A 14,393-nucleotide genomic window follows, 5' to 3' on the forward strand; every position below is an offset into this window, starting at 1 on the left:
GTGTGTACAAAGATGATAAATAGTCTGTTGGGGTGTAATAAAACAAATGTTGACTGCTTAAACTCGTGCTGTGGTTAAAACTACGACTCCCTCGGTGATCCCCGGACCGTTCCATAGAACGCTCCGGGGATCACCTCGGGAGTCGTAGTTTTAACCATAGCACTCGAAGCAGTCAATATTTGTACAATAGTGATAACATAATAATGTAAAATTGCTGACTCTTTTTGAGTACACAAAGATTGCACAATAATTGTGCTTTCCGAATGCATAAAATAGATCGTACATGTGCAACCTTTTGACACTATAAAACATACAGGGGTGGTATGTATCAGGAACAAACGTTACTTTCATATGAAAGCTCACATATTCTTCAGTTCTATACCAGTACCACTCCTCCAATGCATTTATTTAATAGTTTTCTTCTTGGTCTATGTACCTGACTCAATAGTCTCCAAAATTACAGCGAGTTCAGAACTCAGCAGCCACATTGACCACAAGATCCAAAGCCTTTGACAATAATTCACAAACTGACTTCTCACCTTGGATTTCAGAAGCTTGATGATGGCTGCCGTTGAAAGAACCGCTATGGACTTACTGACCTCCACAATCATCCGCACAGTAGGCAAAGTGGTAACAAGGTTCTGAGGGTGGGGAGGGCGTACAGTCACTGGAACAGCACCTGAGAAAAGTACATACAACAAAGATATAACTCTAGTTACTGGTTGCTTATTCACAGACATCACTTACAGCACCTGGAGAAAGTATAAAAACAAAGATATAACTCTAGTTACTGGTTGCTTATTCACAGACATCACTTACAGCACCCGGGGAAAGTATAAAAACAAAGATATAACTCTAGTTAATTGGTAACTACATGTACTCAAAATAATTGTTAGCATAAAACCTTACTTGGTAGTGAGCAATGGAGAGCTGTTGATAGTATTAAACAATGTGAGAAACAGCTCCCTCTGAAGTAACGTTGTTTTTGAGACAGAAGTAATTTCTCACTAAAATATTTGAATTGAATTTGAGACCTCTGCTGAGGTCTTGAATTCAAGCAATTGAAAGCACACAACTTGTGCTACAAGGGTATTTTTTTCCTTCTATTATCCTCTTGCAACTTCGAAGACCAATCAAGCTCAAATTTTTACAGGTTTGTTATCTTATGCATATGTTGAGATACACCAAGTGAGACGATTGGTCTTTGACAATTACCACAGGTGTGCATGAATCAAACTATTTCGTTTGAGATTGATTTTTCTTACCAATATAAAGGCAGCCGTAGAATGCCACAATGAGATCCATCCCTGGTGGGAAGATCAAGGCTACATGGTCACCGGTATTCACCCGGCCTTTTTCCTGGAGTAGCGCCCCTACTCTCTCAGCCTTCTTATTTAACTGACTGCAGGTCAGAGCCAGCGAGACAGCACCCTGGTCGAAAAAAACAAAATCAGAATTCAGAATATCAAGAACAATAAATCTGGGCTACATAGTTCTAATCGAGCCTATGCGCCTCATTTCATTAGGCGCCCTCCCGTAGAAGTCAAGGGGAGGTTTTTTCATCGGCCAATCCTGTGCGCCTTGTGAAAAGCCAAGGACTCTCAGAAAAGCAAACTTAATCACCCTACTAGCCAATTACCCAATGTAGAGAAGGCAAGGTAGGACGTTTCAGGTTTAGATGAAGGATTCCAGGGAAAACCCACGCAATCAAGTAGGGACTGAAAACCCAATCTATACAGTGCCCCTGTCCTAGGGAATTCTGTCCGCCGGAGATAATGTCAACCATATGGGAAATTTCCGTGAGCTGAAGGAGGATGTTTCAAAAGAGGGCGCTATCAGAATAAGTTTGTTCACAGTTCGCCGTAGGGTGGGAAAGAAACCCAGGGAGACAGAATCTCCTACCACACCCCCAGCAAGATTCGTACTGGGGTCCTAGAGGTGGAAGGTGAGGAAAGGTACCACTACACTAGCCAGGGCCCAATTTCATAGAGCTGCTTAGCACAAAAATTTGCTGAGCATGAAGTTTCTTCCTTAATAAAAACAGGATTACCAACCGAATTTCCATTTGTTGCATATTGCTTGTTACAGGTATTCAGCTGTTGTTTGCTTATCCTGAAAATCACATGGAAATTTGGTTGGTAATCCTGTTTTTATTAAGGCAAAAAATTTCATGCTAAGCCAATTTTTGTGCTTAGCAGCTCTATGAAAGTGGGCCCTGGCTACATGGAATACAGTAAAATCAAACAATGAAGCGGTTATATAATCAACTGTTAAACTCTGGAACTCACTCTCCTCGGCTGCTGTAAACAGCGCAACACAAGCCAAATTCAAGGGACATAATATAAGCAACACCAAATAGTAGTCAATTTTCACACACAGTGCGCAAGTTAGCGTTGATGTATCCGGCAGGATATTTTGCTGACTTAACCAATGGAGATGGAGAAGGACAAAACTCAGCATTTTGTCCCGCCTAATGGGACACCACATCAAACACTTACCTTGTTGTTCAGGAGTGTGTAGAGGACATGATCTGGAGTACTCTGTGCCCGCCATTTTAAGACCTCTGACAAGAACTGATACTACAAAATCAGACAGAAAGAAAAAGAGTGAGTGTGAGGGGGAATCAAGCTTCAGTTCAAAGTGAATTTTAATATTTTTAGTAAAAACTAAACTTGATTTTTGGGGTTGAACAAGGATTGACTAGAGTGGGATTCGAACCAACGACCTCTGGATTAATGTGCCGGCGCTCTACCAACTGAGCTATCTAGCCCTATGTTGGCGGTGTCCCTATTTTGTCAATATCTTTGTTCGGGGTGTCAGTCAGAAGCCATTCAACTGTTAACTGCCGTGTAGCCAGGGATCACACCCAAATTACGATACAACCTGGGAAGCGGCAGCCAGGGGATTACCTTAAGGGGATGCGACTTTTTTGTTTCAGATATCAATATAAACCACAAGGGAAACTGACTGGGTAAATTTTGAAATGATTTTTGGGTTTGAACAAGGATCGACTAGAGTGGGATTCGAACCAACGACCTCCGGATTAACGTGCCGGTGCTCTACCAACTGAGCTATCTAGCCCTATGTTGGCGGTGTCCCTATTTTGTCAATATCTTTGTTCGGGGTGCCAGTCAGAAGCCATTCAACTGTTAACTGCCGTGTAGCCAGGGATCACACCCAAATTACGATACAACCTGGGAAGCGGCAGCCAGGGGATTACATGTACCTTGAGGGGATGCGACTTTTTTGTTTCAGATATCATTATAAACCACAAGGGAAACTGACAGGGTAAATTTTTAAATGATTTTTGGGGTTGAACAAAGAATTGACTAATGTGGGATTGGAACCAACGACCTCCGGATTAACGTGCCGGCGCTCTACCAACTGCGCTATCTGGTCTTCCTAGTGTAAAGCCACAATCATGGATACACGTTTTCTTTTCCCATTTTGTGAACAGTAGTTTGAAAACCACTGACGTAGCAGTTATCCCAATGTTGCTCATACATCAAGTACAGTTATTGTGTCAATGATGAATAAAAAAAACTTGAGTTTGTCGAATACAAGATCTGCAAAGAGTTACTCAATATTTACATTTGGTATCTTTGTGACATAAAGTGTTCCGGATTCAAACCCACACTCCGATGACTTAACCACTAGAACTTGAATTTGATGCTCTACACCGCTCGGCTACGACACCCTATGGCGGTCAGAGTTCATTGATATGATCCAACAGAAGATGCACTGGTTTGATCACAACTCCCCTGCAACCTTTAATCTCATCTTTTTTACCTTTTTGCCAGCATCACTCTCATCATCCAGTGTGCCGATCTCCCGCCCAGCTGCCCCAGCGATTCTAGACCCAGCGACCAGGTTGCCCATCATGACGGAGGCTGGGCCGATGTCACCTGGCTTTGTTCTCGGCTTTGGAAGATTGGTCACACACCTAAAATCCCCCAAAGAATAAACCAAGAAATAAATTATTCACCGACGTCAAAACACAGTTACTGATATTCTCATTTCTCTAATGAAAATTCCACCATAATCTTTTCATTCATATTGTAGCGAATTTGTTGCTTGTTTTAAGCTCACAACATTTTGAGATTTGAATAAGTTTGTGCCGGTCGCAAGGTTGCATGTGTAACTGACCCTTTCGGGAAAACGGTTACACTTTTACAAAAATAAACCACAGAATAACCCACAAAAGTAAATTATTCACTTTGTTTTCTCAATTGACAATTCCACCATAATCTTGGACATTGTGTTTTGTGTTACAAAAAGTACCCAAATCCTTTAAAGAAGGCTTTTCAACATTTACATGCACAAATATTATTCCTGGTGTTTTTGTGTGATTTTGTTACGGTTTTAAAATAAAAGAGAGACAGATGGTCAGTAGACGTAGAAGAAGAGACTTACGTATGTGGGCACATCAAGACGTTAGTAGGATGCAATGATCCTTCAAGGAATCGCTGCTTTGTATCTGACAGATGAATCCCTCCAAGTGGGGTCTAGAAAGTCAAGATAAGAACAACTTTAATCAATCAAACGCAATATAGCGCAATCAACGTTATAAATTGTAATTTTTTTTTATTAATATATCTATTTATTCAACTAAACACATCCAACAGCATAATTAGCGTCAATAACAGGATGGATAAAAAAACAAGAAGAAATTCAGTTTTAGATGTTGGAGGAAAAACACAAACGGGGAAAACCCATACAATCAGGTAGGGACTGAAAACCAGTTGGGTCTACGAGTTGAAAGGCTGGGAAAGAAACCACTAAGCCAACTTAATCCCCCAATTCTGTCTGTATCAATTATTAAGCTTCTGATTCTGTTTGAATCATCCCAAATCTGATGGCCTTTAGTGCACCTTCTAGTATACCAAATATTATTGGACTTGAAGCAAGCTAAAGAATTCTCCGTCCCTTTAGTCATTTAGTGCAGGGTCGGCTTTCGGGGGTCTGTGCCACACCAGTTACCAGTAATACAGCCCCAAAATTTCTTATAAATGCTAGAGATTCCCAGCAAAACGTTTGGAAACAATAACAACTGGGGAGAATATTTCATCTAGGATTGATAAAGGTAAACTTTAAACCACACTCAAGCACTCAACTTTTACTTCAAGCAAAAACTTGGTGTCTTTTCCCCAAAAATATTTAACACCAAAATAGAGACTATTTTGATTCATCTCAATTATTCCTACCTTAGGTAGTGAGTTTGGCGGTACCAATGCTAGACAGTAGACTCCTACTTGATGGATGCTGTCAATAGCTTGTAATACACGACTCATCCATTGGAAACACTATAAACGAACAAGGCAAATAAATCACTTGTTACATTCATTTCCAAAATCACAGCTTCGCCTTAGACTCTGGCTGAGGCTTAAAAAACAATTCATAAATACCTCAGACAGTTTAGCTATTCCTATTGGTGGAGAGCGCGTCACGTGGGTGTGTATAAACCTTTGTCTATGACTGGTAAAAAGTGTTAATTCATGGGCGTGACACGCGACCTTGCACCTGTTCTTTTAAGACAGTTTCTTCATTCCTATTGGTCGAGAGCAATGGCTGAAACAACTATGACATTTTTACAAGTAAAACACTTTCAAATGTTTGATCCTGAAGACCCAAACAATTTCAAAAGAGATATTAGGCAAAATAGATGTGCTAGTTTTGGACCAAAGGGAAAATGAGGTTGGTTACATGACAGTATCATCATGTCAGAGCAAAAATGTTGTATCACCCAAAATAGCATTTACGTTATTTGCAAGTGCCAAACATCAGATTTCCCTTGAAATACTCATATGAAGTTTTAGCATGAAGCATTTTCATTCGAGATTCAGCATTTTTACACTGACACAACAATATACAAGGTAGAATACTAGAATACCTACCGTCGATTTCACAAAGAGTTAGGACTCGTCTTATCTCGAGTTAGGACGAGTAACTCTTCCTAACTTAGGATTAATCTTAAGGTCTGCATGCTACAGTGCAGGGTTGGGACTCGTCCTAAGTCATAAGATTAATCCTAAGTTAGTAAGAGTTTTGTGAAATCGTCGGCTGATCGTCAGTCAGGGCCCAATTTCATAAAGCTTTTAAGCAAAACAAACTGCTTGACAAATTTAAAAAAGGCATAAAGAGAATTGAGAACATGCTAAGAAATCCGTTGTCTGCGTACCTCTTCCTCGGATGCCTCAGGTCTCTGCTCAGCTATGATAATAACTCTCTCATCTCTCAACACCTTAATGGAGAACACAGCAATTCTACAAAAGTACAAAAAGATGTTAACAGATATTAGTAATGGCAGGCATCATTTTTGACCCTTGGGGGAAAAAAGTACAACAATGCCATCCTGAAATGGGGTTTGCTGGTCTGGGTCCCCTTATTCTAGACCCAGTGCCTCTCAGATGTTACAATTTAGGAGGTTTACAGACTCTCCATCTCCAGAAAGACAACACTACTGGTTTGGACACAACAAACTTTCTTTGCTACTCCGATAGTACAGTTACTATTTAGCTTATAAGCCTATTTTCTATACCGTCCACCCAGGTAATAGTTAAATGGCAGGACAGTTCTTTTCAGAACTGAGAAGTCTCCCGAACCCCCGAACAATCTACTCCGCGGTAGTAGAATAAGGAAAGACAGTTCTCTAAGAACAAACTCTACCTGGCAAGAAAATACACACATGGTGTTACCGCAAACCAAATATATATTAAGCTCTCCTTGGTTACCACTTTACTTCTTTCAAGAAAATTTAAAGGCTCAAGAAGATTTGAGAAAAACCTGAAATCAGGAAAAATCATCTTTTAATTTCGCAACCACGTGTAACTATTTTCTTGGCGAGTAGAACTTCCAGGTCTGTAGAGCAAGAATTGTGAAATCTTAAAGGAACACGCTGCCTTGGATCGGACGAGTTGGTCGATAAAAAGCGTTTATAACCGTTTGTTATTATATACATATGGTTGGAAAGATGTTTTGAAAGTAGAATACAATGATCCACACAAATTTGCCTCGAAATTGTGTGGTTTTCATTTTATTTTGCTAACTAAGACGGTCGGCCATTTATGGGAGTCAAAAATTTGACTCCCATAAATGGTCGACAAGGTAAAATGAAAACCGTGCAATTTCGAGGCGTGTTTATGTGGATCATTGTATTCTACTTTTACAACATCTTTCCAACCATATGCGTTTGATAACAAACGGTTATAAACGCTTTTCAAAGACCAACTTGACCGATCCAAGGCAACATGTTCCTATAATTACCTTCCTCTGAAAATGAATTTCATTGGCTCTACTGCCAGGACTGTAGCGATGATGTCATCAGTGTTGTGTCTCCTCCCTCCGCATATCATTAGGCCGTCCACCTTGCCACACACAAACACCAAGCCACCCTGAAAACAGACCACATCAATCATCAAAGTTTTCTCTTGAGCCACAAAACAAATTATGAAAAACCAAGTAGTCTTTATGGTTTCTTCCCTGCCTTTCACCTCTGTAGACCTTGGCAAAACAGCCCAACTAGTTGTTTTTTATACCAATTCCTTTACAAGGTGCTGTGGCGCAATATGCTGCCGATCAGACCGGGGCAAACCCCTCCTCTTTTCGGTAAGTGCACTGGGTTCATTTAGGTACATTACACAACACACAGGGCCTACGGCTTTACATCCAACCGGAAGGATGCAGAAAAATATGTTAAGTGCCTTGCTTAAAAGGACACAAGTGTCACGACCGGGACTCAAACCCAAACTCAACTGATCAGAAACACCAGAGCTTGAGTCCAGTAATCTTATCTGCTCGGCCACGACACACCACAACAATAATAGTTTTTGAAGAATTAAGAAACCTAAAACCGGTTTGAGCGGGAAGAGCAGAGAGTTGTAAACAGATCAACTTACCGGTCCAAGGAATCCTAGCAGACCTGTTTTCACAAAGTGTTCACTGCTGACTTCCTGTCCATCTTCATCTAGTGGGATAACCTGAAGTCAGAACAAAAATTATAAGATGATGCAATAAAGATATTGAACTGAAATGAAAAGATCAATCTTAAAAGACCTTAATAAAAAATTTAAAAAATGTACACATGTCGGCAGACACACAAGGCCTGAAGGCCATGTCAAGGTATGGGCTACAATTTAACTTTTTCCAGAGGTCGTTGCCACCTACTCCTAGTGCTGAAACAGGGTTACCCCCTTTACAGTCCATACTGATGTAAGCTTTGATATCATCCATCAGAAGCCTGGCTGAGCAGAAAGCACTACCTCCCAAACTTTACAAAGCAATCATGGTTAAGTGTCTTGCTTTAGGACACAAGTGTCACAAACGGGAATTGAACCCACACACTCTGCTAATCAAACACCAGAGCTTGAATCCGGTGCTCTTAACCACTAAGCCATGACACGCCATTAAGCATTTTCTGCTTTAGCAGTTCTATGACATTGGACCCTGTTGTTCAACATTGTCACTGCAGGCCAATCAACATAGCCATAGTCAAAGGCGCTTGTTTCAGGGCCCAATTTCATAGAGCTGCTTAAGCTAAAAATTTGCTTAAGCACGAATACAGCTTGCTTATTTTACACATGTTACTGGCAAAAATTTCTTGCCATGTACATTGCTTGTGACTAATATTTAGCTGTTGTTTACTTAGCATAACAATTGAGTGGAGTCTTAGCCGCTAATCTGATTTTACAAAGCAAAGATTTTTTTGCTTAAGCAGCTCTATGAAATTGGGCCCTGATGTAGCCTTAGTCTGTTATTTTTACCATACATTGATCGGAGCAAAGTCCGGTTCATACTTCATGAAAATGCGAATCTAAATTTGACATTAACAATTCACAACGAACGATTCACTCAACTTGAAATAAACCCAACTCTTGCTAAACACTCACTGTGAATATTGAAATTTGCTTTGAATTCCTACAAAGTATGAACAAGGCTTGACACTTGGTCCCCTCCTAGTTGCAGAGATTTAAAGTGACACATTTCCTTGGATAGGACGAGTTGGTCTATAAAAATTGATTGTTATAAAATGCATATGGTTAGAAAGATGTTGTAAAAGTAGAATACAATGATCCACACAAACATACCATGAAATTGCGTGGTTTTTCTTTTACTTTGCGAACTAACTCAGTCGGCCATTTATGGGAGTCAAAAATTTGACTCCCATAAATGGCCGACCGTGTTAGTCGATGATGTAAAATGAAAACCACACAATTTCGAGGCATATTTGTGCGGATCATTGCATTCCACTTTTACATCATCTTTCTACCCATATGCATTTTGTAATTAACGGTTACTAAATGCTTTTTATAGACCAACTCGTCCAATCCAAGGCAACATGTCCCTTTAATTTCACTGTCATTTCTGGTTGGATTTGATCCCGAGACCTTCAGTTTCCTAGAGCAGTTGTCTGAACCACCAGGCCAACTTACATTGAATGTAGCATTTGTCTTCCCTTTCAGACCCCAGTAGGATGCGCCGACAGCTTCCGACGCCACACACAGTTCTCCTATTTCATCTGTTTTGCACAATACTGGTGGACCTTCCACCTTCACTACAACCATGGCAGCTGAAAAAAAAACAAGCATATCAGAATTTAATATTACGGTTAACCCCATTACTGTCTAACCATTCAATCTCATCCACTGTGATTCTGAATGACGATAAACTACGCTAACCTAGAAAATAAACTAAATTGAATAAGCATGCGATACAGCACAAAGCACAAACTAGTTGTACACAATGTATGCTGGTTTAGGGGCCACTTATTCGCTAGTTTCCAAAACCGGTCTTTTATCACCCGTTACTACATCCACATGTGATAGGGTCTTGCCCAATCAGAGTCTGGAAACTGTCCAAGGTATTTATTAATGATTTAAACAAACTATGCCAGCCTGCACTCAGTCAGCCCTCCTACTGTTTGCCCATTCTATATCGTTTCAACCCAGCTGGAAACATTTCAGAAAATTAATGATGAATCAACTCACATCCAGGCATGACCACGCCGACATCCTGCAGTGTTAACGATGTTAACTTGTCGTCTGTATCAACGCGTACAACACCATAGCTCAGTCCAGCCATAGACAACACTCCACGACCAGACGCTGTACTTCCCGTCTTGCCTGGCCTAAAGAGGGAAGACAAAATTCATCACATTCTTTTGAATCATGCTGGGGTTTTACAAAAATTAACTGCATTCTTCTATGGACCCTTTCTAGACATCACATGTGGCTACTCTTTGCCATGGTCACCGGTAGTCAAATTGCACGTATAAAAATTATGGCAGGCATAACAACAGGGGCGGATTGCAATAAAACGGTCTTAGTCAGCGGTCTTAGACCTGTCATTTACATCAACTGTGTGATTTGAAGAAGGGAATAAAAGAGTACTGACGAGTTCTTAAACGGCCATTTAAAACCGACACCCTGCAAGGTTTTTAAACGGCCAGTTAAGAACGAGTCACTACTCTTTTATTCCCACTCATGAGTGAGCTTTAATCTATTCTACTAAACCTTAACTTATGGCAAACTGTCTTACCTTCTAAGAGACACAGTGAGGGCTTCTGCAGCGCATGCACACGGACACATGACTTCTGGCTTCAAACCTCTACTCTGGAAGGTACTTAGGAAGGCGTCACATGATGATAATGACCCTGAGTAAACCACACCAACAACAATAACAACAACAGCAATATGTGTAAAAAGTGTCTACGAAGTAGCAACACTACTTGTGCTCTTGAGCAAGGCACTAATAACAAATACTCCTTCTGTTAGGAGGGTAGTGCGTTCTGCTCTAACAGCCACGCTCCAAGTGCATGATACCCATGCCTACATCCTTGCTGACTGTGAAAGGGTAACCCTGTTTCAGCCCCAGGAGAAAGTGACAAAGTGCCCCTTCAGGGGCAGTTGACTTAGGCCGATAGCCCAGAACAGTTTAGTGTAGTCCGACCTAGTGATGTTAGACTGAAGAGGAATATCGATTCCTACCGTCAGTTTCCCCAGAGTTATTTGCATCCTCAACGTTTTCTCCCTGCAGTCCCTTATCCAAGAGTGTTTTTTTAGCCTTGTTTGGGCAAAACTTGCACAAGAAAAATAAATTCTCTCGTGTGCCCTCATGCCAGGGTCAGTTGAGGAGATATTTTGGAAGATTACTTACATGGGTTAGCTCCGTCGGCTACCAGCAGCATCCGAAGATTACTTAGACTGATGTCTTTATGCTCCTTCTGTGCCATAAGACCCCAGTGCATGTCTCGAGACTTCACTATGGCCAGTGTCGCTGCAATCAACAGACAAACAACAAAACCACATTAACTTCATTACTCTGATGCGATCTCCCAAAGTATGGGTTATGACGCACTAGTAAGACAAATCAGTGAAATTTATTCTAAGTACATGTTTATGTGGTAACATCTTAAGAAAATGGGAAGTAAACATTTCATGCTTTGTTGTTTAAAAGAAGTTATATCCCAAAACCACATACTCCCCCCACCCCCAAATAAAACCCCAAACCACTCCACCCCCCCCAAAAAAACACACTAAACACAAGCACACATGCATCTCTGTGTTGAAGTCACTGTGTGGACATTTTTCTGTTTTTTTTGTTCTATACATTTTAGGAAGATCCTATTCCTCAGCACTGTAAATAACACTGTGTGGACGTGTGTAAGTCCACATTATGTGGTCCTCTTTTCTTATCACGTTCACCACACTTCGTATGTGGCGCTAAAACATAAAAAACGCACACACAAAAATACGCAAAACCACACCAACACCACTAATTAAACCTACCACCAAAATGCCTACCTTTATATTTGGTGACCATGTGCATCCAAGACGCAGGATTGACTTTCATCAGTGAGTACGGTACGAAGATGACATGCATGCCGTTAAATACACTCTGAAAAAGAGCAACAGTAAAACGATATTTGCTGATCATTATTTTCACAACTTGTGTCATTTCTCCCCACAGAAAAGGTTTTAATACAATACAATATACTATTCCTAAATTTGGGTTAAAGACACTGGACACTATTGGTAATTGTCAAAGACCAGTCTTCTCACTACATGTATCTCAACATATACATAATATTAGGCCTGGGCGAATTATTCGAATATCCGGTTAATGGCGAATAGGTTTTCCTATCCGTAACCGCGAATGCCTTTTTTTCTTAACCGGATATCCGCATAGGGCGCGAATAGCTATTTATAAACCGGATAGTTCTGTAATTACAACCGAGTAACCGGATATTCTTTAATATCCCAATATCCGCGGACGTCGGGCGACAACTGATATGAATGATTTGTCTGAATCCTTATGAAACTTCTATTAAGACAGCATCAAACAGCATAAATCAAGTATTAAACTATGCTCACCTCCGTGAAGAGTTAAAACAATGACATTTCTGACGTAATTTGTTCAAAGATTACAAAAGTTTTCCTTCACGTAGAGTCAATCACGATCAAAAGAAAAAGCAAATCGCCATCTTTAAATTAGATCCGGTCATTTTTATGAATGAACCGAGTGACACTGTCTAAAACTAATATAAATCCGCCCATAAGATCTCATTCACAAACGAACAGCGCCCTCTAGCGGCAAAAAATAAATAAAAAAACCTATTTTTAAATTTTTTTTATTTTTTAAAGCGCCCTCTAGCGGCGCAAAAAACTATTCGAATATCCGGTTAATTTCGGATAGTTGGCCAGCGGTATCCGAATAACAAAATTTCACTATTCGCCCAGCACTACAATATAACAAACCTGTGATAATTTGAGCTCGATTGGTGGAGAAAAAAACACCCTTGTCACACGAAGTTGTGTGCTTTCAGATGCTTGATTTCGAGACCTCAAGTTCTAAACTAGAATCAAATTCTTGGAAAATTACTTCTTTCTCGAAAACTACGTCACTTCAGAGGGAGCCGTTTCTCACAATGTTTTATACTATCAACCTCTCCCCATTACCAAGTGAGGTTTTATGCTGATAATTACACTATTTTGAGTAATCACCAATAGTGTCCTCTGCCTTTAAACAAAAAAAATTAACTAGAGGGGTACTTCAACCTGTGACCTCTTGATTATTGGCCAGCGCTCTACCAACTGAGCTAACTAGCCCCTTGATGGCTGTCTCCGTATTTTGTCAATATCTTTGTTCGGGGTGCCAGTCAGAAGCCATCCATCCTGTAACTGCTGTATAGCCAGGAATCACATTGATATTACACAATAGACCCCTTGGGTATGATGTCACGCCCTTACTGAGGCCAAAAAGCGTTCTCACTAAAGCCCAGTTCATAATTCCTGCGAATGCGATGCAAATTTGACAGGAATTTGACGTTACAACTCTGTTTTTCGCTGCGATACTCGCAATAGAGTTTAACTCAACTCAACCCCTGCGAATTATTGTTTACAATTTTGTGACGTCAACATTCGTATCGCATTCGCATTCGCAGGAAGTATTTACCAGGCTTAAGGCCAAAAATGGCCCTTAATGAGGGCAAAGGAGACAAATCATTGGACGATACATGTAGCTGTTCTTTGTGTGTAAAAACGTGCGCGAGACCTCGGCATCCCTCTAGCATTTTGCATTTTGGGATTAATAAGGGGTCTCTAGACAGATCTTCAAAACGAACGAACCACCAGTATAACTTACCGCCAGTACACTGTGCCATAACCCAACATCTCTCTTAAAGTCTAACACGTTAACCATAGTCTCCAACTCAGAGTAGTTACACGCCACCGTCAGTGTACGACATTGATACAGCATGGCTTTGCGAGTCACTGTAACTCCCATCACGCTACCATCCTTGTCCGTTGTGTACTGAAAACAAAAAACATAACCATTTAAATTTCAAGAATGCAGAAACATACAGATTTTGTCTGTCATCTTTTGATGTCTTGTGGATACCCATGCTCCCAAAAGTCTACTCTGAATCAAATTCTGAAGTGTCATTATGAGAAGAAAGCCCAATTGGGAGCCCATTGCTGACAAAAAGCTCTTAAACTAGGTTCTTAGTGTTAGAAAATATGTTGAAATGATGGCACTTCCACCTTTTGGTAACCACTGGAGTCATAGATTGCAAAGAGCTTTTGGAAACAGTATCCTCAGCGATACAGAAGTAGATCAAAGAACAGGATTTTTCTTTACATCTAAAGAAAATAAGAACTGTTTCCTTCATCAGGCTTGTACCAAAACGGCCGCGAGATTTGACCCACTTCTATTCACACAAAGTAAAGGCTTTGTCCAGATATAAAATTTTCTAGTGTTTTCTATGTTAACTTAGCATTCCAATTTCTAAAACCCACCCGAATTTCTGTTTCATCTTATATTTGTTGACACTTTCACTGGATTTGTTAAAATTAAATAAAAGAACAATACTAGCGATGTCTAAGCCTTTAAAACTAATG

At 40.4% G+C, this 14,393-nt stretch overlaps 1 protein-coding gene and 1 non-coding gene across 2 annotated transcripts in view; both read right to left on the reverse strand.

Annotated features, from left to right (window-relative positions):
- LOC139939471 (disco-interacting protein 2 homolog C-like) overlaps positions 1–14,393 on the reverse strand; it is a 73,016-nt gene that overhangs the window by 11,939 nt on the left and 46,684 nt on the right. Inside the window, exons 14-28 of the mRNA XM_071935416.1 lie at positions 13,639–13,806; positions 11,799–11,892; positions 11,152–11,271; positions 10,534–10,648; positions 9,984–10,123; positions 9,429–9,565; positions 7,896–7,976; positions 7,264–7,391; positions 6,179–6,263; positions 5,205–5,303; positions 4,414–4,505; positions 3,790–3,943; positions 2,499–2,579; positions 1,266–1,431; positions 540–679 (exon numbers count right to left, since the gene is read on the reverse strand). Coding sequence (XP_071791517.1) covers positions 540–679; positions 1,266–1,431; positions 2,499–2,579; positions 3,790–3,943; positions 4,414–4,505; positions 5,205–5,303; positions 6,179–6,263; positions 7,264–7,391; positions 7,896–7,976; positions 9,429–9,565; positions 9,984–10,123; positions 10,534–10,648; positions 11,152–11,271; positions 11,799–11,892; positions 13,639–13,806 — 1,800 coding nt within the window. The remainder of the gene's footprint in view (positions 1–539; positions 680–1,265; positions 1,432–2,498; positions 2,580–3,789; positions 3,944–4,413; positions 4,506–5,204; positions 5,304–6,178; positions 6,264–7,263; positions 7,392–7,895; positions 7,977–9,428; positions 9,566–9,983; positions 10,124–10,533; positions 10,649–11,151; positions 11,272–11,798; positions 11,893–13,638; positions 13,807–14,393) is intronic.
- On the reverse strand, positions 2,698–2,770 carry Trnan-auu (transfer RNA asparagine (anticodon AUU)). The gene has a single exon. It is a non-coding gene; the product is annotated as a tRNA-Asn (tRNA).

This window comes from Asterias amurensis, chromosome 7 (genome assembly GCF_032118995.1).
Source record: "Asterias amurensis chromosome 7, ASM3211899v1".
In the NCBI taxonomy this organism is placed as follows: Eukaryota; Metazoa; Echinodermata; class Asteroidea; order Forcipulatida; family Asteriidae; genus Asterias; species Asterias amurensis.